This window comes from Sus scrofa, chromosome 1, assembly GCF_000003025.6.
Source record: "Sus scrofa isolate TJ Tabasco breed Duroc chromosome 1, Sscrofa11.1, whole genome shotgun sequence".
NCBI lineage: Eukaryota > Metazoa > Chordata > Mammalia > Artiodactyla > Suidae > Sus > Sus scrofa.
The window spans coordinates 87,328,156-87,354,131 of NC_010443.5; the positions used below are offsets into that span (position 1 = coordinate 87,328,156).

General features: G+C 37.8%; 1 protein-coding gene and 1 long non-coding RNA gene across 4 annotated transcripts in view; one reads left to right on the forward strand and one right to left on the reverse strand.

Moving 5' to 3' along the window:
• The window catches only part of IRAK1BP1 (interleukin 1 receptor associated kinase 1 binding protein 1), a 39,963-nt gene extending 38,192 nt beyond the window's left edge, over positions 1-1,771 (reverse strand). The window contains exon 1 of one of the 2 annotated variants that reach the window (XM_003353300.4): positions 1,227-1,771. In XM_003353300.4, the coding sequence (XP_003353348.1) occupies positions 1,227-1,541 (315 nt within the window). In that variant the 5' untranslated portion in view covers positions 1,542-1,771. The remainder of the gene's footprint in view (positions 1-1,226) is intronic. The other variant, XM_021092236.1, reaches the window with a different exon arrangement.
• Positions 2,219-25,976, forward strand: part of LOC106508944 — a 165,727-nt gene continuing 141,969 nt past the window's right edge. Inside the window, exons 1-3 of one of the 2 annotated variants that reach the window (XR_002344085.1) lie at positions 2,219-2,355; positions 21,171-21,426; positions 23,206-24,424. This is a non-coding gene — a long non-coding RNA (uncharacterized LOC106508944). The remainder of the gene's footprint in view (positions 2,356-21,170; positions 21,427-23,205; positions 24,425-25,976) is intronic. The other variant, XR_001306104.2, reaches the window with a different exon arrangement.

Genomic DNA, 25,976 nt, shown 5'->3' on the forward strand with positions numbered 1-25,976 from the left:
GCAGCCTATACCACAGCCACAGCAAGAGTGGATCTGAGCAGCATCTGAGACCTATGCAGCTGCTTGTGGCAATGCTGGATCCTTAACTCACTGAGCAAGGCAAAGGATCGAACTAGCGTCCTCATGGAGACAAGGGCAGGTCCTTAACCTGCTGAGCCACACTGGGAACTCACCAAACTCCATGTTTATAAATGTGGTACAAATAAATATATTTTCTCCTTAAAGACTTGCTTTTGGGGGGTTTGTGTCAATTCTAGCAAAAGAAGCACTTTTATGAACTCATGTTAGGGTGCATGAATCACAGCTGTGGGCCTTTAGAATCCTACTCTGTAAAATGAAGAACACTGATATAACTGACACATTCTGTGCTTCCTAATTTTCTTCCATGCTAATTATCTGGAACCTAGGTTTTGGTTTCAGGAATGCAGGAGTTCAAACACAGCCCTGGCTGATGTTCAGAGCATTACTTAATCTCCTTAAATATGGAAAGTGGGATATTAAAACCTGCCTAAATGGGCTGTTGTGCAGACTAAATAGCTAGTTCATTTTTTTTCTTTTTTTTTCTTAGAAGCAGGCTTAAAGTAAGATTTATTTAGTGATTGGTCTCATGGAGCTCTGTGGTAAGTAGAGGTATTTCATAAATGTGGCCTCTACAATATACTGGCTTTTCTTTTTAAACTAAAACTAAAAAAATTGGGGTTTTTTTAGAGTTTAAAATGAAAATGGATGCAATTTCCCCCACTTCCTACCCCCAATACACGTATTATTCTTTGCGAAAAATACTGAAGAACTAGTTCATGCAAAGCTTTTATCAGGTTGGGAGGAAAGGGGCTTTTCACTTGTCAATTCCGTGGTGCAGAATAATTTAAAAAAAATTAGTCTCCAGCACACTACTTAGGCAAGCATTTACATCTAATGTTTCAAGTTTAACAGTTTGTCAAAATAAGAAAATAAATCGCAAATATCGCCAAATAAAACCCCACTTAATTTGCACTCTTTAATTTCACAAGTAACTGCCGCTGATAATTCCTTTCATTTAGAAGGAAGAGCCAAAGATTCACTCCTCAGATCCTCGCGCCAGCGAATGCACAAAACAGAAAGGTGTCCCAGACGCTCAAGACCCTAGACATCCACAAACTCCCGCCCCAGGGGCGCGACGGGGCCTAAACCTCCGCAGAAGGGTTGCCGCGATCCAGCTCGAAGCCCCTCCCAGACAGAGCTCTCACCTGCACGCCCTGCTGCTGGAGGCTTTGAGTGATGTAGTCCAGGCGGCGGCAAACGCTCTTCTTGGCCTCGGCCGCCGTCTCCTTGGTGCTGCTCACTCGCACCGCCACATGCGCCCGGTCGGGCCTCGCAGACACCTCTGCTGTGCCGCTTACGTGCACCTCGCGGGTGGCAGTTTGGGCCTGTGCGGAAGAGAGAGGGTGGCGAAGTCCAGGCAGCGTCTCTCCGCCTGAGAGCAGATTGTTCTCCCGGTCCCGGTCGACCCAGGGAACCAGTTCCAAGAAGACCCGCGACTGCGGGGCCTGTTGCAACGACATTGTGATGGCAGCTGGGTTTCCATAACAACGCGGAGCCAACGGCGGCCGAAAGGGCCCAGGCGCCGTAGGGCTTACTCCTGCGCGGTGCAAGGGATGCCGGGATGGGCTTGAAGGTCCTGTAGCTCCTTGAGGGTGCGAGCTGGGCTCAGTGGACCATTTTGCCGCATCACCTTGACAGGTTGTTGGCTGGGTTCGTGGTTATGGTTTTCAACTTGTTCACCTCCCGGCTTTCAAAAATCTTAGCGAGGTTTGTCTGCAGCCTGCCTCTTAGTGAGCTCCGCTTTTCCACGCCCATGTACTGCCTGGACTCCAAAGTTTCCAGGGAGGGCCGGGGGGCGCCTTTATATTTCGTAGAGGCGGGTCTGCGGTTGGCACAGCTTTGTCACTGCTTTTGTGTGACTTCACTATTCCACGTAGGTTCAGTGGAAGCTTTTTGGAACTCACAGCACCAAAGATCGAGAGAGATTTCTGTTGGAATGATCTGCTTTTTACTCCTTCGAGCTTGGGAGTTTATGAGTCCTTGAATCTCAGTTTAGTATGTACACGTTTAACATTTGCAATGTGCTTAGAGAGTCCTTGCTGTGTGGATAGCAGAAAATAATGGATAGCAAATAGTAGTAATAGCTAACACTTTGGCATGATTTTCAAGTGTCTGGAATTTTCGCTAAAATCCCTGGAATGGTTCTGGCCTTGTGTATGGAAAGGAGAAATTCACGTGGTATCAGAGAACTTTCTACATGGACATTGCAGAGCCTGTACGACTTGGAACTTGTCCTAACCCTTTGCTTAAGAGAACAACGCAATCCTAAACCCAGTGAGTCAATTAAGTAGATTTTCCTCTTACCGCTAAGTAATGATCTTTAAAAAATAGCTCTACTGTCCTTGGAAAACTAATTGGGGGCGGGGGGGGGGGGAGAGGAAGGACAGTCATTCTTTGAAAGGAGCCTACAAAAGCCAACTAAATCCTCAGGTAGTTTATCATTTTTCTTTTATTTTTGGTTTGTAAAGTAATTCTATGTTACTGATAATGGTACTCACCCCTCCTTCATTTGACTTCACTTCTATTGGGTAAAAGTAATTTTGTATATATTTATTTTGACGTTTATTGTTAGTTTAAAACAATTATATATTAGCATTTTAATTTAAAAACTTTTAAAACTTTCCTACTATAATTAAAAAAAATAATAATTTGAGTCATCCAAAATAATGTTTCTTAAATTTCGTGGAAAATTCTTTTTCCTTAATGATAAACATGGAACAATATAATCTCCAAAATGAGCTACTGAATGAATGAATGTCATAAATAAGCAATAGGAGTTTTAAGTGTGTATATTTAGGATATGATAAAATAGATTTCAAATGGGAAAATCAATAGGTGGTATTGGTTGACTATGTGAAAAAAGTATTGATTTGTATCTTAGATCATGCAGTAAAAATAAAATTCAGATGGGACCAAAAAAATAGGAAGAGAACATGGGTGAGTATAAATATAATTCTGGAAACGGAAAGGACTTTTTAGGCACTGTTTCAAATGCAGCAACTGTAAGGAAAGGTTTGAAATATTTGACTACACTAAAATGACATCATTATTATAGAACAAAACAAAAATGTGAAGGAGGTGCAAATAAATTGAGAAAAATATATATATTTTTAAAAAGCTAATCACCTTAATGTTAAGTGAGCCCTTATCAAAATAATAAAAGTGGATAATTAACCCAGAGGCAAATGTTGGTCGGTCAGCTGTGACCAGCCAGGGCTGCTGTAACAAAATAACACAGACTGGGTGGCTTAACCAAAATTTGTTTCCTCTGGAGGCAGGGAATCCAAGGTCAAAGTGTTAATAGGTTTAATGTTTCCTGAGGCCTCTCTTCTTGATTTGCAGCCAGCCTTCTCAGCATGTCCCCACATGGTCTTTTCTGTGTGTGCAAGTCTGCCTGGTGTTTCTTCATCTTCTTTTGAGAACACCATTTCTATTGGATTAGAACTCTACCCTAATGACCTAATTTAACCTTAATCTCCTCTTAAAAGACCTGTCTCTAAATACAGTCATATGGGGGGTTAGCGCATCAGCCTATGAATCTGGGTGGTGGTGGTGAGGAGGGACACAATTCAGTCCATAACACAAGTCAATAAAACGGAAATACTAATAGTGTCTCTTATGAGAAAAAACTGTTTATTCTTACTCAGTATTTAAAAAATGCAAATTTAACCATACAAAAATATCCTTTTTTGAACTATCATTTTGGAAAATGATAAAGGAAAATAGGAATGAAGATGGAATAGATAAAAGTAATTTTGAAAGAAGGGAACAGTTCATGGTGACAGAACTATATAGTGAATAAAAGAGAGAGATAAACCAAAGCTGACAAAGGTTTCCTGTTTGGAGAACTGGGAAAATGAATGAGAATAATAGAGCGTATCTGTTCAGTTCACAACTACCCAGTTCTCCCTGAGTCAATGCTGAGCCTCTAGCAACCATTTTGAATGATATGACTTTTGACTCTGTACTTTATGCAATTTGATTAGACCCAGAATAGGTGGACATGAACAGGATTCAAGGCAGGCCACTTAGAGGTTTTCTGTTTTTGTTTTTTATTCATGGGAATCTATTTACACCCAATTTTAAAAATTTAGTCTCTCAGATGGTGGATCATGACATACATCTGTCTGTCTATCTGTCTAACCTTGAACGATATAGATTTGCCATCTTTCACATACCACTTCTAATAGCGAAGGAGAAAATGTCAGTGTGCCAGTATATAGAGAAAAGGAAAGAAAATGAGAGAGAGAGGAAATCATACATACAGAGAGGAACAGAGATGAGATTAAGAATCGAAATGCAATTCTAATCTGCGTTTATAGAATTTTCCTTAGGTCTGGCTTCTCTTCCACCCTGGAGTTCTAAAAATATTCCTGTGTCCTGTTTTCATTCACAAGTGGGTTGACTGAGCTTTATGTTATCTTAAAACTAAGAATTTTAACTGATAATAGCGGATATCGTAGGGGAATTTGAATTAAACTCATATAGCTTTCAGCCTTAAAGAATTTATATAGAGCTCCACACAAAGTGGATCACTAGATGCACAGCTTAAAGCTTTACCCTTTGAGAAAATTTTGTTTTCACTGTCATTCAGTTGAATAATCCTGTCATGCAACTCCTTTGTATTTTACAATTGGAACCTGTTTATCTAGCCAACCTATCCATAAACCTATCCATAAAACCACAGGCTTTTTCCTTCTACTTTAGGAATTCATATAAGAACATTTATGTAACTATTGGTGTGAGCTCAGAATGGTGTTCTAGTGCAGCCATGGTGGGTGGCATGGGAATCTGGGTAACCTACTCATTCAGCTTGTTTATGATAATATGGTGTATCAGTTTGATTGATTTGCAGTTATTGAACCATCCTTGCGCCCCTGAAATAAATCCCACCTGATCATGTTATATGATATATATATATATGTGTGTGTGTATGTGTGTGTGTGTGTGTGCACGCGTGTAGTATTGATATATATATATATATATATATATATATAGTTGAATTCAGGTTGCTAATATTTTGTTGAGGATTTTTGCATCTATTTTCATCAGAGATTATGGGCCTGTACTTCTCTCTCTCTCTTTTTTTTTTTTTTTTGTAGTATCTTCATATGGTTTTGGTATCAGGTACTGGCAGCCTAGTAGAATGAATTCGGGAGTGTTGCCTCCTCTTCAGTTTTTAGGAATAGTTTGAGAAGTATAGGTCTTAGCTCTTCCTTATATGTTTGGTAGAATTCCCCTCTAAAGATGTCTGGTCATTGAATTTCGTTTGCTGGATTTTTTTTTTTTTTATTACAAGTTGAAGTGTGTATTAATTAATATTTCCTTCAAGAATGAGGGAAAAATAGAGATCTTTTCAGACATGCAGACTTAGAGAGTTTAGCACCTATAGTCTCTCATTAAATGTATATGATATGCCTCTATAATATGAGTAAGTCCAAGGAGAAAGCGTGGCATAGAAGAAACAACAGTAATCACAGAAATTGGTAACATGTCAATAAATTTAATTAGTTCCTTATGAAAATGCTTTTTAAAAATTTGCATGTGAATGTTTAAGCAAGAATTAAAACAAATTAAAAAAAAAACCTCTAGACAATTGAAACAAAAGAGGAGGACAGACAGTCATTGCATTTGGTTAAAGGATCTTAAGGTCCTCAGTGGTCTCAACAAGAGGGTAGAGATACTTTAGACATAATTATAATACTTTCTAGTTAATTACCTATGAAATATGCATAAGCAAATGAAATTCAAGGAGGCAGAAAAGAAGGCTCAACAAGGAAGGTGAAAGTTTAAGATAGCACAATATTGTGGAGCCACAGGATGTAAAATTTTCAAAAAGAGAAAGTGATTAATGGCTAATGAGTTCCTGCTGTACAGTGGGATAAGGATCTGGTGGTGTTGTAGATGTGGTGTAGTTTACAGCTATGGCTTGGATTTGATTTCTGGCCCAGGAACTTACATATACCATGGGCACAGGCCTTCCCCCCCCCCAAAAAAAAATCAAAAGATACAGGTGGGCAAAATTTTGAGGATAGAGATAAGTCTATTGAATAATTGAGTAAAATATTTGGAAGATAGTTCATGACTTTCAAGGAATTGTTTTATTAGGAACTGAATGACAAGGCTTAAGGAATGAGTGAGTGACTAGAAAGGGAGGAAGAGATAAGCATTTGTTGACACTTTCTTAAGTTAATACAGTCTTTTTTTTTTTTTTTTAAGAAAAAGTAATTTTATTCAGGCTGTCCAGAAAAGAAGGGAAATAACAGCCTACTTTACTTCACAAATACCCCAAACACTTGAAATACAAACCAAAACTTTATAACAGACATAATCACAAAAAAGAGAAAGGGGTTCAAACAAAACACTACAGAAAATAAATCACAAAGAAAGAGAGCCAAAGAAGAAAGGATCAAAAAAAAAACCACAAGTGCAACCAGAAAATAATCGAATTGTTAATTGTTATTGGCAATGAGCATATACCTATTAATAATTACTTTAAATGGAATAAATACTCTGATTAGAAGATGTAGAATGGCTGAATGGATTAAAAACAATTAGAACCATATATTTACTACCTATAAGAGACTCACTTCAGATTTAAAGATACACACAGACTGAAACTGAAGGGACGGAAAAAGTTATTCCATGGAAGTGGAAAAAGAAAGAGAGCAATACTTTGATCAGAGAAATTGACTATAAAACAGAAGGTAAAAGACAAATGGCATTGCATAATGATAAAGGTATTAATTTAACAAGAAGATTCAATAATTATAAATGCTTATGCATCAAACATAGGAGCACCCAAATACATAAAGCAAATATTAACAAACATGAAGGGAGAAATTCACAGTAACATAATAACTTTAACACCCATTTACAACAATGGACATTTTCTTATAGAAAATCAATAAGACACTGGCTTTAAATGGTACATCATACTAGATACACCTAGTTGTTTATCTGATACACGCTGGTGTAGTATATAGATGAAGAATGCACACTTTTCAAGTTCACAGGGAATAGATAGATCTCCAGGAAAGATCACATGCTAGGCCATAAAACAAGTCTCAATACATTTGAAGATTGAAATAATATCAGATATCTTTTCCAAAGCTCCAATGGTGTGAAACTTGAAGTCAGTTACCAGAAAAAAGTGCTAAAACCAGAAACACATGGAAGATAGATAATATGTGCTAAATAAACAGTGGGTCACTGAAGAAATCAAAAGCAAAATAAAAAAATACCTCAAGATAAATGAAAATGAAGAAACAATGATCCAAAATCTATGAGGTACAGCAAAAGCAGTTCTAAAAGGGTTTATAATGATACAGGCCTACCTTTAGTAAGCAAGAAAAATCTCAATCTAAATCTTATACCTAAAGAAACTAAGAATAAAGAAAATCTAAAGTTAGTAGAAGGAAAGAAATAATAAAAGTCAAAGCAGAGGGCGGAGCAAGATGGAGGGGGAGTAGGAGGACGTGCTCACCTTCTCCCACAAACACATCAAAAAAACACATCTACATGTAAAACGACTCATACAGAACATCAAATGAACACTGGCAGAAGAAGTTAAACCTCCAAAAAGGACAAGAAACTTGACATAACTGGGTAGAACAAAAGAAAAAAAAAAAAAAGAAAAGGAGTCAGGACTGGACTAGCATTCCTGAAAGGGAGGTGTGAAGGAGGAAAGGAACCCACACCCTGGGAAGCCACCTAACTGACAGAAAAATCAGCTGAGAAGGAGGGACCTCAAAGTTGCAGAGAAAAGCGCAGCAGCTGGACTGAGGAGGGCCAAGCAGAGTGAGAGCCATACAGACCGTCTGAACCACCAGCCCAGACACCACAGCCTGAGATGCTCAGGTGGGGCTGGGTGCTGGGTGCTGACACTTAGACTTCGGGGGTCAGTCTCAGGGAGAGGGCTGGGGTTGGCAGTGTGGAGACAGCCAAAAGGGCTAAGAAGCAGTGCGCTGTGGGTGGGGGACCAGTATGCTGTGGGCTGGGGAGGGGAACACGAGGTAGAGGGAACCTGGAAAAGGTCTGGGCCTACAGGAGAGGCAAGGTGCCATTGTTGGGAAGGGTGAGAGGAGGAGAGGGGGAGCAGCATAGGATCTCTGTCGCACAGTGTCTGCACGTTCCCCCAGACCCCTGGGCTCTCAGATGGCAGGGCAGCTCTGGTGCAGGCTATGGGTGGTGAGAAGCCTCTTGTTCATTAACGAGACTGGGTGCTTCTTGTGCAGGCTACCAGTGGCTGGGCATCTTGTGTGGGCTAAGGGCATTGGGGCTAAGTGTGATGTGGTGCCTCTTACACTATCTACAAGTGGTAGGGACAGACCACAGCAGTTGACTCTGAGGCCAGAGAGAGGTGTGGCTTGCCACCACTGGGAGCCTGTGTTTTGGCTCCACCTGTGGCCCCATATGCTGTTGCACTCAATCCCCTGAGAACACACCCACCCTGCAGCTACCGCTGCCAAAAACCCTTGGTAGCACTCAGACACTTGGTCACTGTCCCTTCCCAAGAATCTAAAACTAGGAACAGCTGGTATAGCACCCCCTGCATGGGCTAAGTGGGACAGGGTGCTTCTCAAATGGCAGGGGAAAACCACTGCAGTTATTTCTGACTCCAGAGGTGGCCGTGGCCCACGGACACTGGGGATAACTGAACAAAAATCACCTGCGTCCCCAACCACCTCAGAAGGTACCACAGAGAAGGACATTGCAACAGAATACCACCTGTTGTTGTTCTCCCCTGGGAGCACACCTGCTCTGCCGCTGCTGCCACTGCCAAATGCTCTGGGCAGTGCCCAGACCCTTGATCACTGTCCTTTCCCAGGAACCTGCAACCAGGAGCAGCTTGTGTAGCACCTCCTGTGGGGGCTAAGCAGGACAAGGTACTTCTCGCATGGCCTACAGGAGGCGGGGGCAAACCACCATAGTTATCTCTGGCTGCAGAGGTGGGAGTGGCCTACTACCAATAGGGGTCCGTCAACAGGCACCACTTGCAGCCCCATCACCTCAAGTCCACCACAGAGGAGGGCACTGTGACCAAACATCACCTGTTGGTGCTCTCCCATCCCTGGGAACACACCCACCATGCTGCTGCCACTGCTGAAGCCTCTGGGCAGTACCAACACGCTTGATCTCTGTCACTTCCCAGGATGCTGAAACTAGGAGCAGCCTGTGCAGCACCTCCTATGTGGGCTAAGTGAGATGGAGTGCTTCATGCATGGTCTACAGGTAGCAGGGGCAAACCACCACAGTTATCACTGACTCCAGAGGTGGTCATGGCCTGCTACCACTAGGGGTCCCTGAACAGGCACCACCTGCGGTTCCAATCACCTCAGAGGAGGCCATTGCAATTGAACACTAGATGATGTTGCTCTCACTCCCCTGGAACTCACGCCCCTGCTGCTGCTACTGCCAAGCACTCTTGGACACCTTGTAGATTTGCCTAGAGCTCATTACCACTTCCCAGGGCCCTACAACTAGGAGTAGCCTGTATCACCTTCCTGAAGATCCTTGCTGCTGTTGAGAGCCCAGCAACCAGGCACTGACTGGACCTATCCATTGCCTCCTTCTCCCTGAAAACACACTGAGCATCCTGGGATAACAGCCTGCTCACACCAAAGAAAGAGAGCAAATACTCAAACACCCATACCAAAAGTAAATAGTAACCCCCTCAAAATACAAAGGGGGGCTCTTGCATAAAAGTAGTCCTAGAAGACTACAGATTCACTTCTCTAAACTCACAGAAAAAGAAAAATGTAAGTAAAATTAAGAAGCTCAGAAACCGGAGTTCCCGTTGTGGCGCAGTGGTTAACGAATCCGACTAGGAACCATGAGGTTGTGGGTTCGATCCCTGCCCTTGCTCAGTGGGTCAAGGTTCCGGCATTGCCGTGAGCTGTGGTGTAGGTCACAGATGCGGCTCGATCCTGCGTTGCTGTGGCTCTGGCGTAGGCTGGCAGCTACAGCTCCGATTCGACCTCTAGCCAGGAACCTCCATATGCCGCAGGAGCAGCCCAAGAAATGGCAAAAAGACAAAAAAAAAAAAAAAAAAAAAAAAAAAAAAAAAAAAAAAGAAAGCTCAGAAACCAATCCCAGTTAAAGGAACAGGAGAATTCACCTAAAGCAGTCAACAATGAAATGGACCTCTGCAGCCTGACAGACACTGAGTTCAAAAGGGAGGTAGTGAAAATACTGAATAAATTAAGGCTGAATATTAAGGAATTAAGAGAGGACATGAACAATAATGCAGATTCCTTTAGAAAGGAATTAGAAAATATGAAGAGCCAAGAAAAATTAGAAAATTCATTTGCAGAGTTTCAAACTGAGCTAAAGGCACTAAAGGGCAGGATGAATAATGCAGAGGAACAAATTTGTGACTTGGAAAACAAAATAATGGAAATCACCCAATCAGGACAGCAGACAGAAAACCAAATGAAAAAACATGAAAACAATATAAGAGATCTATGGGATAATATAAAGTGGGACAATCTACACATAGTAGGAATTCCAGAAGGAGAAGAACGAGAAGAGGGGATTGAAAATATATTTGAAGAAATTATATCTGAAAACTTTCGGAATCTAGAGGAAACTGATATCAAGGTATAGGAAGCACAGAGGGCCCCAAACAAGTTGAACCCAAATAGGACCATACCAAGACATATTATAATAAAGACAGCAAAAGTTAAAGAGAAGATTCTAAAGGCAGCAAAGGTAAAGCAAAGCGCTAATTATAAGGGAACCCCCATAAGACTATCAGCTGATTTCTGTACAGAAACACTACAGGCCAAAATGGAGTTGCAAGATATATTCAAAGTGCTGAAAGGAAAAAGAATTTGCAACCTAGAATACTCTATCCAGCAAGAATATCATTTAAAATAGAAGGGGAAGTAAAGAATTTCTCCAACCAACAAAAGCTAAAAGAGTACAACAATACTAAACCCATTCTAAAAGAAATACTGAAAGGTCTTCTCTAAATTAAAAAAGTAAGAAGAAATAGGATGGAGGAAACCACAACTGGAAAACAATCGCTTAAATAAGGCAACATACAGATCTAAACATGAAGATGCTAAAAAAAAAAAAAAAAGAGTTCGAAATCATACAATGTGGGGAAGGAAAGTAAGAAAATATAGACTTTTTTTTTTTTAATGGTGTGCTTGAGCATATATGACTAAAGCAAGCAGATATAGGAAGGGGTTAACATACTTAAAAAACAGGGCAACCACAAATCAAAACAGAACATTACATTCAGAAAAACTGAAAAGAAAAGTACTCAAGCATAAAATAAATGGAAACCATCCAACCAAAAACGAAAAGAAGAGAAACTAGAATCAACTGGAAACAAGGTTTAAAATGGCAACAAATAAACAACTATCAATAATCCCTAAATGTCAATGTACTTAATGCTCCAATCAAAAGACATAGTGGCAGGTTGGATAAAAAAGCAAGAGCCTACAATCTGCTGTCTACAAGAGATGCACCTTAGGGCAAAGGACACAGATAGATTGAAAGGGAGGGGATGGGAAAAGATCCATCCATCTCGCCAATGGACAGGACAGGAAAGCAGGGGTTGCAATACTCATATCAGACAAAATAGACTTTAAAATGAAGGCCATAAAGAAATACAAAGAAAGACACAACTTAATGGCAAAGGATGCATTCAAAAAGAGGATATTACAACCGTCAATATATATGCCCCTAATATAGGAGCACCCTGATACCTACAACAAATCCTAACAGACATAAAAGGAGAAATTGATGGGAATACAATCATAGTAGGAGACTTTAACACCCCACTCACATCAATGCACAGATTCTCTAGACAGAAAATCAACAAGGCAACAGAGATGCTAAATGACACAACAGAAAAGTTATACTTAATCAACATTTTCAGGACATTACATCCAAAAAATTCAGAATATATATTCTCCTCAAGTGCACATGGAACATTCTCAAGGATTGATCACATACTGGGGCACAAAGCTAACCTCAACAAATTTAAGAGTATAGAAGTTATTTCAAGTATCTTCTCTGACCACAATGGCATGAAACTAGAAATCAACCACAGGAAAAGAAATGAGAAAAAACTTACTACATGGAGACTAAACAATATGCTACTAAAAAACCAAACGGGTCAATGAGGAAATTAAGAAGCAAATTAAAAAATACCTTGAGAGAAATGATAATGACACAACCATTCAAAATCTATGGGATGCTGCAAAAGCAGTGCTCAGAGAGAAGTTCATAGCAATACAGGCTTTCCTCAAAAATAAACAAACAAGAAATAAAACTTTACACAAAAAAACCCCAAATCAACAACTCAACCCACCACCTAAGTGAATTAGAAAAAGAAAAACAAACAAAACCTAAAGTCAGCAGAAGTACAGAAGTCATAAAGATCAGAGAGGAAATCAATAAAATAGAGATTCAAAAAAGATAGAAAAAATCAATAAAACCAAGAGCTGGTTCTTTGAAAAGGTAAACAAAATGGACAAACCTATGGCCAGACTCAGCAAGAAGAGGAGAAACCCAAAAACACAAAATAAGAAATGAAAAAGGAGAAGTCACAATGGATACTACAGAAATACAAAAAACCATGAGAAAATACTAACAATCGTTTGTCAACCAATATGACAACCTAGAAGAAATGGACAACGTTCCAGAGATGTACAGCCTGCCAAAACTGAATCAAGAAGAAAGAGATCAACTGAACAGACCAATCACTAGAAATTAAATTGAATATGTCATAAAAACACTCCATACAAACAAAAGTCCAGGACCAGATGGCTTCAGGGCAAATTCTACCAAACATACAAAGAGGAAATTATACCCATCTTCCTTAAAGTTTTTCAAAAGGTTTAAGAATAAGGAACACTCTCAAAGACATTGTACAATGCCACCATAACCCTAATTCCAAAACCAGACAAAGATACCACCAAATAGAAAACTATAGGCCAATATCTTTGATGAATATAGATGCAACAATTCTCAACAAAATTTTAGCCAACTAAATCCAACAACATATAAAAAAGATCATACACCATGACCAGGTGGGACTCGAGCACAAAGATGGTTCAACATATGCAAATAAATTAACATCATACACCACATTAACAAAAGAAAAGTCAAAAACCATATGATCATCTCAATAGATGCAGAAAAAGCATTTGACAAAGTCCAACATACATTTATGATAAAAACTCTTGCCAAAGTGGGTATAGAGGGAACATACCTTAACATGATAAAAGCCTTTTATGACAAACCCACAGCAAATATAATACTCAATGGGGAAAAACTGAAAGCCTTCTCACTCAAATCTGGAACAAGACAGGGATGCCCACTCTCACCACTGCTATTCAACATAGTATTGGAAGTCCCGGCTGCAGCAATGAGACAAACAAAAGAAATAAAAGGCATCCAAATAAGAAGAGAAGAGGTAAAATTGTCACTGTATGCAGATGACATACTATATATAGAAAATCCTAAGGATTCCACACAAAAACTACTTGACTGGTCAACAAATTCAGCAAAGTGCAGGATACAAGAGTAACAGTCAGAAATGAGTTGCATTTCTGTATACTAACCATGAAATATTAGAAAAGGAATACAAAAATATAATACCTTTTAAAATTGCACCCCCAAAAATCAAATACCTGGGAATAAACCTGACCAAGGAGGTGAAAGACCTATGCTGAGAACTATAAAACATTAATCAAGGAAAATTAAAGAAGATGTAAATAAATGGAAAGGTATTCCATGATCCTGGGTTGGAAAAATTAATATTGTAAAAATGGCCATACTACCCAAAGCGATCTACAGATTTAACACAATCCCTATCAAATTACCCATGATATTTTTCATAGAACTAGAACAATCCAAATATTTATATGGAACCACAAAAGACCCAGAATTGCCAAAGCAATTCTGAAGAACAAAAACCAAGCAGGAAGCATAACTCTCCCAGACTTCAGGCAATATTACAGAGTCATGGTCATCAACACAGTGTGATACTGGTACCAAAACAGACAGACAGACTAATGCAACAGAGTGGAGAACACAGAAATAAACCCTGACACCCATGGTCAATTAATCTTTGACAAAGGAGGCAAGAACATTAAATGGGAAAAAGACAGTTTTTTTCAGCAAGCATTGCTGGGAAACCTGGACAGCTGCATGTAAATCAATGAAACTAGAACACACCCTCACACCATGCACACAAATAAACTCAAAATGACTTAGACCTAAACATAAGACAAGACACCATCAAACTCCTAGAAGAGAACATAGGCAAAACATTCTCTGACATCAACCTTATGAATGTTTTCTCCAGTCAGTCTCCCAAGGCAACAGAAATAAGAGCAAAAATAAACCAATGGGAACTAATCAAACTGACAAGTTTTTGCACAGCAAAAGAAACAATAAAGAAACCAAAAAGACAACTTACAGAATGGGAGAAAATAATTTCAAATGATGCAACTGACAAGGGCCTAATCTCCAAAATATACAAAGAACTTAAACTACCAAACAGCAAAAAAAAAAAAAAGCCCAAAAACTGAAATGAAAAATGGACAAAAGACCTGAAGAGTCATTTCTCCAAGGAAGATACACAGATGGCCAACAAGCACATGAAAAAATGCTCAACATGCCTGATTATTAGAGAAATGCAATTCAAAACTACCATGAGATACTACCTCACACCAGTCAGAATGGCCATCATTAGTAAGTCCACAAGCAACAAATGTTGGAGGGGGTGTGGAGAAAAGGAAACCCTCCTGCACTATTGGTGGGAATGAAATTTGGTACAACCATTATGGAGAACAGTATGGAGGCACCTTAGAAAACTATATGTAGAACTACCATATGACCTAGCCACCCACTCTTGGGCATATATTCAGACAAAACTTTCCTTGAAAAAGACACATGCACCTGCGTGTTCATTGCAGAACTATTCACAATAGCCAAGACATGGAAACAACCCAAATGTCCATCGACAGATGAATGTATTAGGAAGATGTGGTATATATACCCAATGGAATACTACTCGGCCATAAAAAAGAACAAAATAATGCCACTTGTAGCAACATGGATGGAAGTAGAGATTCTCGTCCTGAGTGAAGTAAGTCAAAAAGTGAAAGACAAATTGATAACACTTATATCTGGAATCTAATATACAGCACAAATGAACCTTCCCACAGAAAAGGAACTCATGGACTTGGAGAATAGACTTGTGATTGCCAAGGGGGGAGGGGGAGGGAGTGGGAGGGACGGGGAGCTTGAGGTAAATAGATGCAGAATGTTGCCTTTGGGATGGATTATCAATGGGATCCTGCTGTGTGACACTAGGAACTCTGTATAGTCACTTATGATAGAACATGTAAGGTGAGAAAAAAGAATGTATACATGTGTGTGTAACTGGGTCGCCATGCTGTACAGTAGAGAATTGATAGAACATGTAAACTAGGTGTAATAAAATATATATATACAGTCAAAGCAGAAATCAATGAAAAAGAGCCTAAAAAGTGAAAAAAAAACAAGAAACTATATGCTGGTTCTTTGAAAAGATTAACAAAATTGATAAACGTTTAGCCTGATTTATCAACATAAAAATGGCCCATATAAATAATTTCAGAAATGGAAAAGGTGAAGTTACAACCAACCCTGCAGAAATACAAGGGATCCTAAGAGATTCCTACAATTATATGCTAATGAATTGGACAATCTAGAAAAAACAGATTTATTCTTAGAAATGTACAGTCTCCCAAGACTGATTCAAGAAGAAATAGAATGAGTAATAAAGTTGAATTAGAAACTGAAAAAAAACCCTCTGCGAAACAGAAACAGACTCATGGATATGGAGAACAGACTTTTTTTGCCAAGGGGGAGAGGGAGAGGAAGTGGGATGAACTGGGAATTTGGGGTTAGTAGGCAAAAACTAATGCATTTAGAATGGATAAGTAATGAGGTCATACTATACAGCACAGTGAACTATATCCAATTTCTTGGGATAGAACATGATGGAAGATAATATGAGAAAAAAATGTGTATGTATGACTGGGTCACTATGTTGTATGGCGGAAATTGACACAACACTGTAAATCAACCATACTCTAAAAAAGATTAAGTTAAACAAAACCCTCCCCCAAACCAAAAGTCCAGGACTAGATGACTTCACTGGTGAATTCTACCAAATATTTAAGGAAGAGTTAACACCTACTTTTCTCAAACTATTCCAAAAATTTAAAGAGAAAGTAACACTTTCAATCTCTTTTCTACGAGGCCAGCATTACCATGATGCCAAAACTAGACAAAGATATTACACACATAAAAAAAAAAAAATTCCAGGCCAGTATCACTATGGAACATGGATGCAAAATCATCAATAAAATATTAGCAAACAGGGAGCTCCCATCATGGCTCAGTGGAAATGTATCTGACCAGCATCCATGTATATGCATGTTCAATCCCTGGCCTTGCTTCATGGGTTAAGGATCCAGTGTTGCCATGATCTGTGGTGTAGGCCACAGACATGGCTTGGATCCTGCATTGCTGTAGCTGTGGTGTAGGCCAGCAGCTCCAGCTCCTATTTGACCCCTAGCCTGGGAACCTCCATATACCATGTATGTGGCCCTAAAAAGACAAATGTATATACATATATTTATTAGCAAATGGAATCCAACAACACATGAAAAAGATCATATGACATAATCAAGTGGGATTTTATCTCAGGGACGCAAATTTTGTTTGATATTTACAAATCAATCAATTTGATATACCACATTCACAAAATGAAGGATAAAAAGCATATATCATCTCAATAAATTCAGAAAAGCTTTTTACAATATTCAACATTCATTTATGAATAAAAACTCTTGACAAAGTTTGTATAGAGGAAACATACCTCAGTATAGTAAAGGCCACATATTTCAAACCCATGGTCAACATTATATTCAATGGTGATAAGCTGAAAGCATTTCCTCTGAGATCTGGTGCAAGACAAGGATGCCTACTCTCACCTCTTTTATTCAACATATATTGGAAGTGCTAGCCACAGCAACAGCAATCAAACAAGAAAAAGTAATATAAGAAATCCAAATTGGAAAGGAAGAAATAAAACTATTACTGTTTGCAAATAAATAGTATCATTTTATTTATAGAAAACTGTAAATAAACCAACAAAAAACCTATTAGAAATAGTGAATGAATTAAATAAAGATGCAGGATACAAAATCAATATAGAGAAATGTGTTACATTTTTATACACTAGTAATGAACTATCAGAAAGAGAAATTAAGAAAACAATCCCATTTACAATTGCACCAAAAAGAATAAAATACCTAGGAATGAATATAACCAAGGAGGTGAAAAACTTGTATTCAGAAAACTATAAAGAAAGAAATTGAAGATGACAGAAACAGATATAAATATACAATATGGCCGTAGATTGGAACAATTAAGAGTTAAATGTCCATACTACCCAAGGAAATCTAAAGATTCAATACAACCCCTATCTAAATACCAAACTAATTTTTAAATTATATGGAATCAGAAAAGATCCTGAATACCCAAAACAATCTTGAGAACAAAGTTGGGTGTATCACACTCCCTTATTTCAAAATAGGCTACAAAGCTATGATAATCAAACTGGGTGGTACTGGCACAAAAACAGACACATAGATCTATGGAACAGAATATAAAGCCCAGAAATAAACCCACATATCTATGGCTAATTAGTCTACAACAGAGGGGGCAGAATATACAGCAGAGAAAGACAGGTCTTTCTAATAAATAATGTTGGAAAAACTGGACAGCTATGTGTGTGTGAAAGAATGAAACTGGACCACTTTTTTATACCATATTCAAAAATAAACTCAAAATGAACACAAGACTTAAGTTTAAAACCTGAAACTGTAAAACTCCTAGAAGAAAATGTAGGTAGTACCCAATTTGATGTAAGACTTAACAATATTTTTTGTCTCCTTAGGCAAGAGAAACAAAAGCATCTATAAACAAATGGGAGTACATCAAACAAAAGTTTTTAACAACAAAGGAAACCATTAATAAAATATAAAGGCAGCCTACTAATGGAAGAAGATATTTGCAAACAATATATCTGATAAGGACTCTATATCCAACGATGCAAAGAACTCATGCACCTTGACAGCAAAAGAACAACTTGAAAAAAAATTGGCAGAAGACCTGAATAGGCATTTTCCCAAAGAAGACATTTATATTCCACATATAAGTGAAACCATATGATTTTTGTCCTTCTCTATGGGGCTAACTTCACTTTGTATGATAAATCTCTAGGTCCATCCATATTGCTGCAAATGGCATTATTTCATTTCTTTTTTATGGCTGAGTGATATTTCGTTGTGTGTATATATACCATGTCTTCTTTATTCAGTTATTTATGGACATTTAGGTTGTTTCCATGTCTTGGCTATTGAAAATAGTGCTTCAGTGAACATTGGGGTGCACTATCTCTTCAAATTATCATTTTCTTCAGCTATATGCTCAAGAGTGGGATTGCAGGATCATATAGTAACTCTATTTTTAGTTTTTTAAGGAAACTCCATACTGGTCTCCATAGTGGGTTACCAATTTATGTTCCTGCCCGCAGTGTAGGAGGATTCCTTTTTCTCCATACCTTCTCCAGCAATTATTGCTTGTATACTTTTTGATGATGGCCATTCTGACTGGTGTATCTCAGTGTGCTTTTGGCTTTCATTTCTCCAATAATTAGTGATGTTAAGCATCTTTTCATGTGCCTCTTGGCCATCTGTATGTCTTTGGAGAAATGTCTATTTAGATATCCTGCCCATTTTTTCAATTGAGTTGTTTTATTTTTTGATATTGAGCTATGTGAGCTCTTTGTACATTTTGAAGATTAATCCCAACAGTGCTGTATTTTAAAAGACAAAGGTATTTAGAGTAAAATGACATGTATTGTCAGCATATGAGCTGTGGAATTTTATGTCCTTCGAGGCTTAGTTGCTTTATTTATTTTTATTTTTTGCTTTTTAGGGCCAGACCTGTGGCATATGGAAATTCCAAGGGTAGGGGTCAAATTAGAGCTGCAGCTGTCAGCCTATGCCACAACCACAGCAACACCAGATCTGTGCTGTGTCTGTGACCTACACCACCGCTCACAGCACCACTGGATCCTTAACTCACTGAGTGGGGCCAGGGATTGAACCTGTGTCCTCCTGGGTACTAGTTGGGTTCATTACCATTGAGCCACAATGGGAACTTCCAGTTGCTTTATTTTTTAATGAAATATACATATACATAAATGTATATATTTCAGAAAATATTAGTAACTACTGGTACTAGTGTTAACACTTAGGGAATTATCTTCATTTAAGAAAAGTCATTGATAAATTTCTATGAATTACTATGAGGCCTCGAGAGTCAGGTGTGAAAGGAGACTGCAGTAGAAAGAAAACTAAACAATTATGTGTAAAGAAGTGAACATATATGTGGAGGGGGAATGCCAGGAAGAAAGACAAGTGAGGATGGAGTTAGATAAAAGGCCATTCAAGGTAGATAGGAGACTGGATCCTGTGGAGAAAGATTGAAAAATTCCCTGATGGCACAGTACCGAGAACTTTAAAAAGTCTACAGACAACCTCATGACTCATGGCATTGCAGTGTTTGTGTGGTTCCGAGGAAATCAAAGAGAGAAGCTCTGTGTAGAACAAAGAGAAGCAATCATCTATAACAGGTGAAATATGTGAAAACAATCGTTCAGCAGAAATAGGAGCCACAGTTGATCATGAGAAAGCAAGCGCGTGGTATTAAGGGCAATGGAATTTCTCACAGGAGACTTTCTGAGAGGCTGAGGTTCCAGCTGCAGACCAGATGGCTGGATTCACAGGATGATTATGGGGATCTTTGAAGGTGTGCAGCACACTGCTTGTCACATGGTAGTCAACATTTAAGTATTTATGTAAACACTCGCTCTCCACTGATCCTGTATAGTCCTGCGTCACTTTTGGGGCTAAGACAGCCTTGGCTTTGAGGATTATCTCTGAGTAAGGTTGTAGGGAAATTCTCATGGAATGAAACTCCTACATAGTATCTAACAGGGCATGGGGGAAACTGGTTATCTGAAAATGCAGTTCACCCAGATAAGGGACAGAAAATGTTTAACTCAAATCCTGTTTTATGGAGCTAAGACATGTAGTCTTTCTTCTTCTAGACTATAGAAACATGCTTAAGTCACATTAAGCTTATAAAATGTCATATATTGTGAAAATAGTAAAAGATTGTCTCCAAGGAGGACATAAGTAACTGTTCCGAGAATAAAAATAGAACTGAAAAAGAAACAAATTATATTCTTTCAAAAATATGTTAATAAAATTTAGTATAGTCAGGAATACTAATGTCATATGGAAGTGTTCCTGAGATGTAATGAATATGAAAATAGAGGAGAAAAAACATAGCAAATACCTAGCATCGTTTCACCATATAGTTACCATCCTTCTAGATAATTTTCCTGTCCATTTGTTTCTGGACTTTTCCACCCAAACCAATTTCACTATTCAATGGCCACTGAAAGAAATTTGATTATTTGCACCAGCAATTTAGAACCCAAGGTGATCGTTCACATCAAATTCGAGTTTCAAATCTGCGAACCTCAAGTTTTCTTATGGCTATGGTATTTTGTCAATGAGATAACCACTTCATTATTTCTACTTTTTGTTTGTTGAAGAGTCATCTCAAGTCATATAGATGCATTCATAAGAGGTGCCAAGTGAAATTTTGATTGTCTAAACAGATTTTCCCAACCTTAACCTCTTGTAATGGTAGGAGAGGATAGACAATTCAATTCCCTGTTATTTCCTGACCATTTGCTTAATCCTCTCTCTGTGATAAGTACACTGAGATGGCAACAGTTCTGCAAGTTCTGAAAGTTACTTAGAAAGGTACAGGCTTTGGGGTCCTATAGGCCTGAAGTTGAATATTATTTTCTAGATCTGTGACCTTGGGAATTTATTTTAATGTTTCTAAGGCTAACTGCCTTACCTGCTACAGACAGCTATTGTTTTTCTTTCATTCTTGGGTATAATTAAACTGTATATTTTCAGCCTCCCTTGCAGATTGGTGTATCCAGACCTGAATTCTGGCAATAGAATGCTGTTTGGAAATAAAGTGTAACACTTCCTGGCATGGCCCATAAAAATCTCACGAGTACACTATTCTCTCATCTTCTTCTGCTGGCTGACTGAAGAGGACTCCAGAGACCTATGAAAAACACAAACTTGTGGACAGAAACCTGGAACAGATCCTGTTGCCGTGCTTTGCCACCCCAATCAGATGTAAGCAAGAAATAACATTTATTTGGTAAGTCACTGAAACTTGGTGGATGTTTGTTTCAGCAGTTAGCCTACCTCAGCTAATACACATCTAGGATTATTATAAAGATTACCCAAGGAGTCTTCATAAAGTGTCTGACATAAATTAAGTGTTCAGTAAGTGACAGTTTTTGTCACCATTATCTTTTACGTATATAAGCATGTGAGGATCCCCCATGTGTTCAGATGGACAGGATCTGAGTTGGCAGGACTGACTTCTTGCTCTTACTTTTACAGTTAGACCCATTGTTACCTCTTGAATTCCTTGGCAGTATAAACAATGAATTCATTTAGTTATACAGTTTTAAGTTATAGCTAGCATATAACATTATATTAGTTTCAGGTGTACAATGTAACGATTCGATATTTGTATATATTGGGGAACAATTACCACAATATGTCTAGTCAACATCCAGCTGCAAAGTTTTTTTTTTAAATTTTATAGCCACAACCGTGGCATTTGGAAGTTCTTGGGCCAGGGATTGAATCTGAGCCTCAGCTGCAACCTAGCCACAGTTGTGACAATGCTGTGCCAGGCTGGGGTTTGAACCTGCACCTCTGCAGCAACCCAAGAAACTGCAATTGCATTCTTAACACACTGCATCATGGTGAGAATTTCCAGTTGTAGATTTTAAAATCACATGTTTAATCCTTTTGTTGGCCTGTTACTTTTATTCTCTATCACTGTAACGTGTGATACCTCTGATTTAGGTCACATGTTTTGTACTTATAATTGTTTACCATTTAGGATCCAGGAGAGAGACTAGACCAGTGCTGCAAAATAGAAATGTGACGCAAGACACAAACAAAATTTTAAATTTTCTGGTAGTTACCATTTAAAAAAGATTTAAAAATTCAGGTGGAATTAATTTTAATAATTAATTATTTTACCTAGTATATCCAAAACATTAAAATTTAAACGTTATCAGTATCATTTGCATTCTTTTATTTTCATGCTGATTCTTTGAAATCAGCATGTATTCTTCTCTGACAGCATATTTTGATTTAGACTGGCCTGGTTCTAAGTGTTCAATAGCCACGTTTGTATAATGGCTATTATGTTATACAGCTCAGGAATGGGCAGTTAGAAAAGACCAATCATCATTTCTGAAAAAAACTTCAAAGTCATGTGCTACATTTTCTTTGTAGATGGAGAATAGCATTATTCTTATTTTTTTGGGAGAATAGACATGGGCAGGCAAACCTTCACATCACTAGGTTCAAAATATGGACATTTTACTTATGAGCTGTCATTTATCTAGAGGTATAAGTCCGGAAACTGCTTTACAGCTCTACTTTTTGTGGCACTTTATATATATACATTTATTTTTATTTCTTTTCTTTTTGAGGGCTGCACCTGAGGCATATGGAGGTTCCCAGGCTAGGGGTCTAATCGGAGCAACAGCAACAGTGGTACTTTATATATAGTGGTACTTTATATATAGAAGGCTCTTTCACAGAGTTTTCAATGGGATGATCAATGTTCATATAATTATGTATTCAACATTCATGAATTTATAATAAAATATTTATAATTTTTACAGGAAAACTTACTTTTGAGCTTGTGTGCTAAGGGAAGTCATCCCAAATCCTGAAATACAGTGACCCTGAAGTCTAAGTTAGCGATAAAAAATTTAGTTTTCTTAAGGAAAAACTAATTGCTCCTGGTCTCAGTTTTCAAAGGAAATTTAACTTTTTTTTGTATAAAATATAGACATAAGAAATCCATTACTGTATGTTGAAATGCGCATCTATTCTTGTTTAACAGAAGAAGAGGAATAAGTCACTTTCCAATGTATAAAAAAATTCCAGAGCTTAGTTCAAAGCCATTGGATTTACCAAGGTAAACAACATTTGAATAGGATGGTTACTTTAAAGATGACAGTCACTCCCAGGAGGGAAATAATATGTTGCAAGTTTGAAAGTAAATGGATTATTTAAGGTGTCATTTCATGAAAAGGAAATAATGTCTTTGATATCCCAAGCACCAAGAGAGAATTTAACACAGTATGATACACTAGAGATAACAAAAAAAGATAGTTTTAAGAAAAAAATTTACATTGTTTTCTTCTTCCATCATAGAAAGAAGATTGGGTATATGAGACAAGTTGGGGGGTGGAATTTAAGGAGGGAAAGAAATGGATACAAATCAGAAGATATAAGGAGAAATTAATAAAGCCAAATACAGATTGTTAAATGATAGTGGAAATAGGTCATGTTTCACGTAACTATATTTTTTAAAAACTATAGTCATCATGGAATATCCTACATCCTGGTACTTGTTTATCTTCTAAACATACTGCCTATTACAATTAGAGTGCACTACTGGTGGGAATGTAGTTTTACAGCCATTGTGAAGATTCCTCCAAAAATTAAAACTAGAACTACCATTTGATTTGGAAATCCCACTTTTGCACTGTCACTTCCATGCTACCCTTACCTACCACACTACAGAGAACTGAACACTAGGCTTGCTCTTAATGCAAAAGGCATAGCTTTACAGTCAGAATAGGAATAGAGGACTTGCCTGACTATTTTATTTCTGGTAGGAAAGAGATGGACTTTAGATGAAGCAAAGCCATGGGTTTGGGAAGTTGTTCCCTGGCCTTTAACTTGCTTGTAGCTATCAACCTATTTAGTTGTTGACTCATTAGGTAACTTAGAATATATTTTGCAATGTTTTGTTCTTAGAAGATTTACCAAGAAATTACATTTATTAAAATTAAACATGCTATTATTGTTATACTAATGACATTTTTAAAGACAAAGTGGGTATTAGGTGATTATGACCTTAAAAAAAATATCCCTAGGGGTCCCACTGTGGTGTGGTGGGTTAAGAATCTGACTGCAGTGGCTCAGGCTGCTGCGGAGGGGCAAGTTGGATCCCTTGGCCTGGTTAAAAGGATCTGGTTTTATTGCAGCACTGGCATAGGTGACAGCTGTGGTTTGGATTCAACCCCTGGCCCAAGAACTTCCATATATCACAGGTGCGGCCATTATATCCTTGATTATGACTATTAACAGTCTTGCTTTATAGCATACATTTGCTTTCAAAATTGCTTTTTTCTCTGTGTTTGAAGGGGCTAAGAAAAGAAAGTTTTGGGTAAGAAAGTTGAAAGAAAGTTTTTAGTTAAGTAAATGTAGGCCTTAAGCTCTATAGTTATAGTGCCTGATGTATAAAATTGCCTTACATTTTAGAAAGATTTATAATACTTAAAAAATTAGCCCTTCTTAAGAAGACTTCAGCATAAATTGTTTGAACCAATGAAAAATTCATTTCTTTCATTTATCTTTTCATATTTTACTTCATTGGCTTTAACTTAAGAATAATGATACGTAGAAAATAAAGCAATGTGATTTCTCAGAAAGATAATTTCTTTCACTTTCATTATCAAAGTAAGTATATTTCTTAAATAGGATGAAAATACAGACTCATCTTGTAAAATTTCAGTCACTACTTTGTATGACCCTACCCTGGATTCCCTGTGGGTCTCTTGGAAGCTAGAGCTGTAACGGCCTCTTGACTTAAGGAGCAGCAGACTGTACAAGTCTCCTTGAAAGAGTAGGGAGAACAATGAGAAACTTTGATTTCTGGAGAGAAGACATAGCAGTAGAACTGTTCCTTAACTTTGGTGGTTGTTTGCCACAACCCTTCAAAGTTTGAATTTAGAGTCAGAATATTTATTTATAAAGCATAGAATATGCAGTCGTGCCTTTTGCTATTGCAGATACTTAAATTGTGCATTTTTGGGCTATTGTATTATGGCTAATATAGAAAGAATGGTTTCATTACATAGTATCAACTGCAGACTCCTTGGACTGGTCTAGAATTATAAGACGTATGATTACTAAAATTTTATGACACCTAATATTGATTCTCCCCATGGTATTTAAAACTAATTTAACCATAGTAATCCCCTAGATTCACATTTTAATGAAGCAGAAAAAAAACTCATTAGGTTCAAGTCCATAAAGCTTATGCTGCAAGAAATATTGTTTTCTAAATTCTTGTATTTATTAAAAAAATTAAGATGGCCCTCTTAAGGAGCCATTTGTGCACTGAGTGTGGAAAAGCATATATACTCTATTAAAATTTAGGATAATGCATATGTTTATACCTGTGTTGTCCCCCAAACACTTTGGAATTTCCTGGTCCATGTATAAAAAACATGAGTTTCTATCCCATCATGCTGACTAGAAATTTCTTCAGGTTGTCTAGTGACTTGAGAGAATTTGAAATAACATCTTAAAGCAGTAGTAGTTCCCAAAATTGTATGTTACTTTATATGTTTTGTATTTAAATATTGTTGTTTTTCACATGATTTTAATATCTATGTTTTAAAAGACTTTCTCCTCCATATTCCCTGTGCTAGAGTGTGTTGTTTTTCCCAACTATTCACAGCCTTTCCTGTAGGAGGATTTATACTTCCAGCCCCAGGCTTGGCCATGTGCTTTTCTTTGGTTAATATGAGCATGAGTGTTTCATATATATATATAAGCAGAAACATTACTTGCCATCAATCATTCCACCATTGTTCT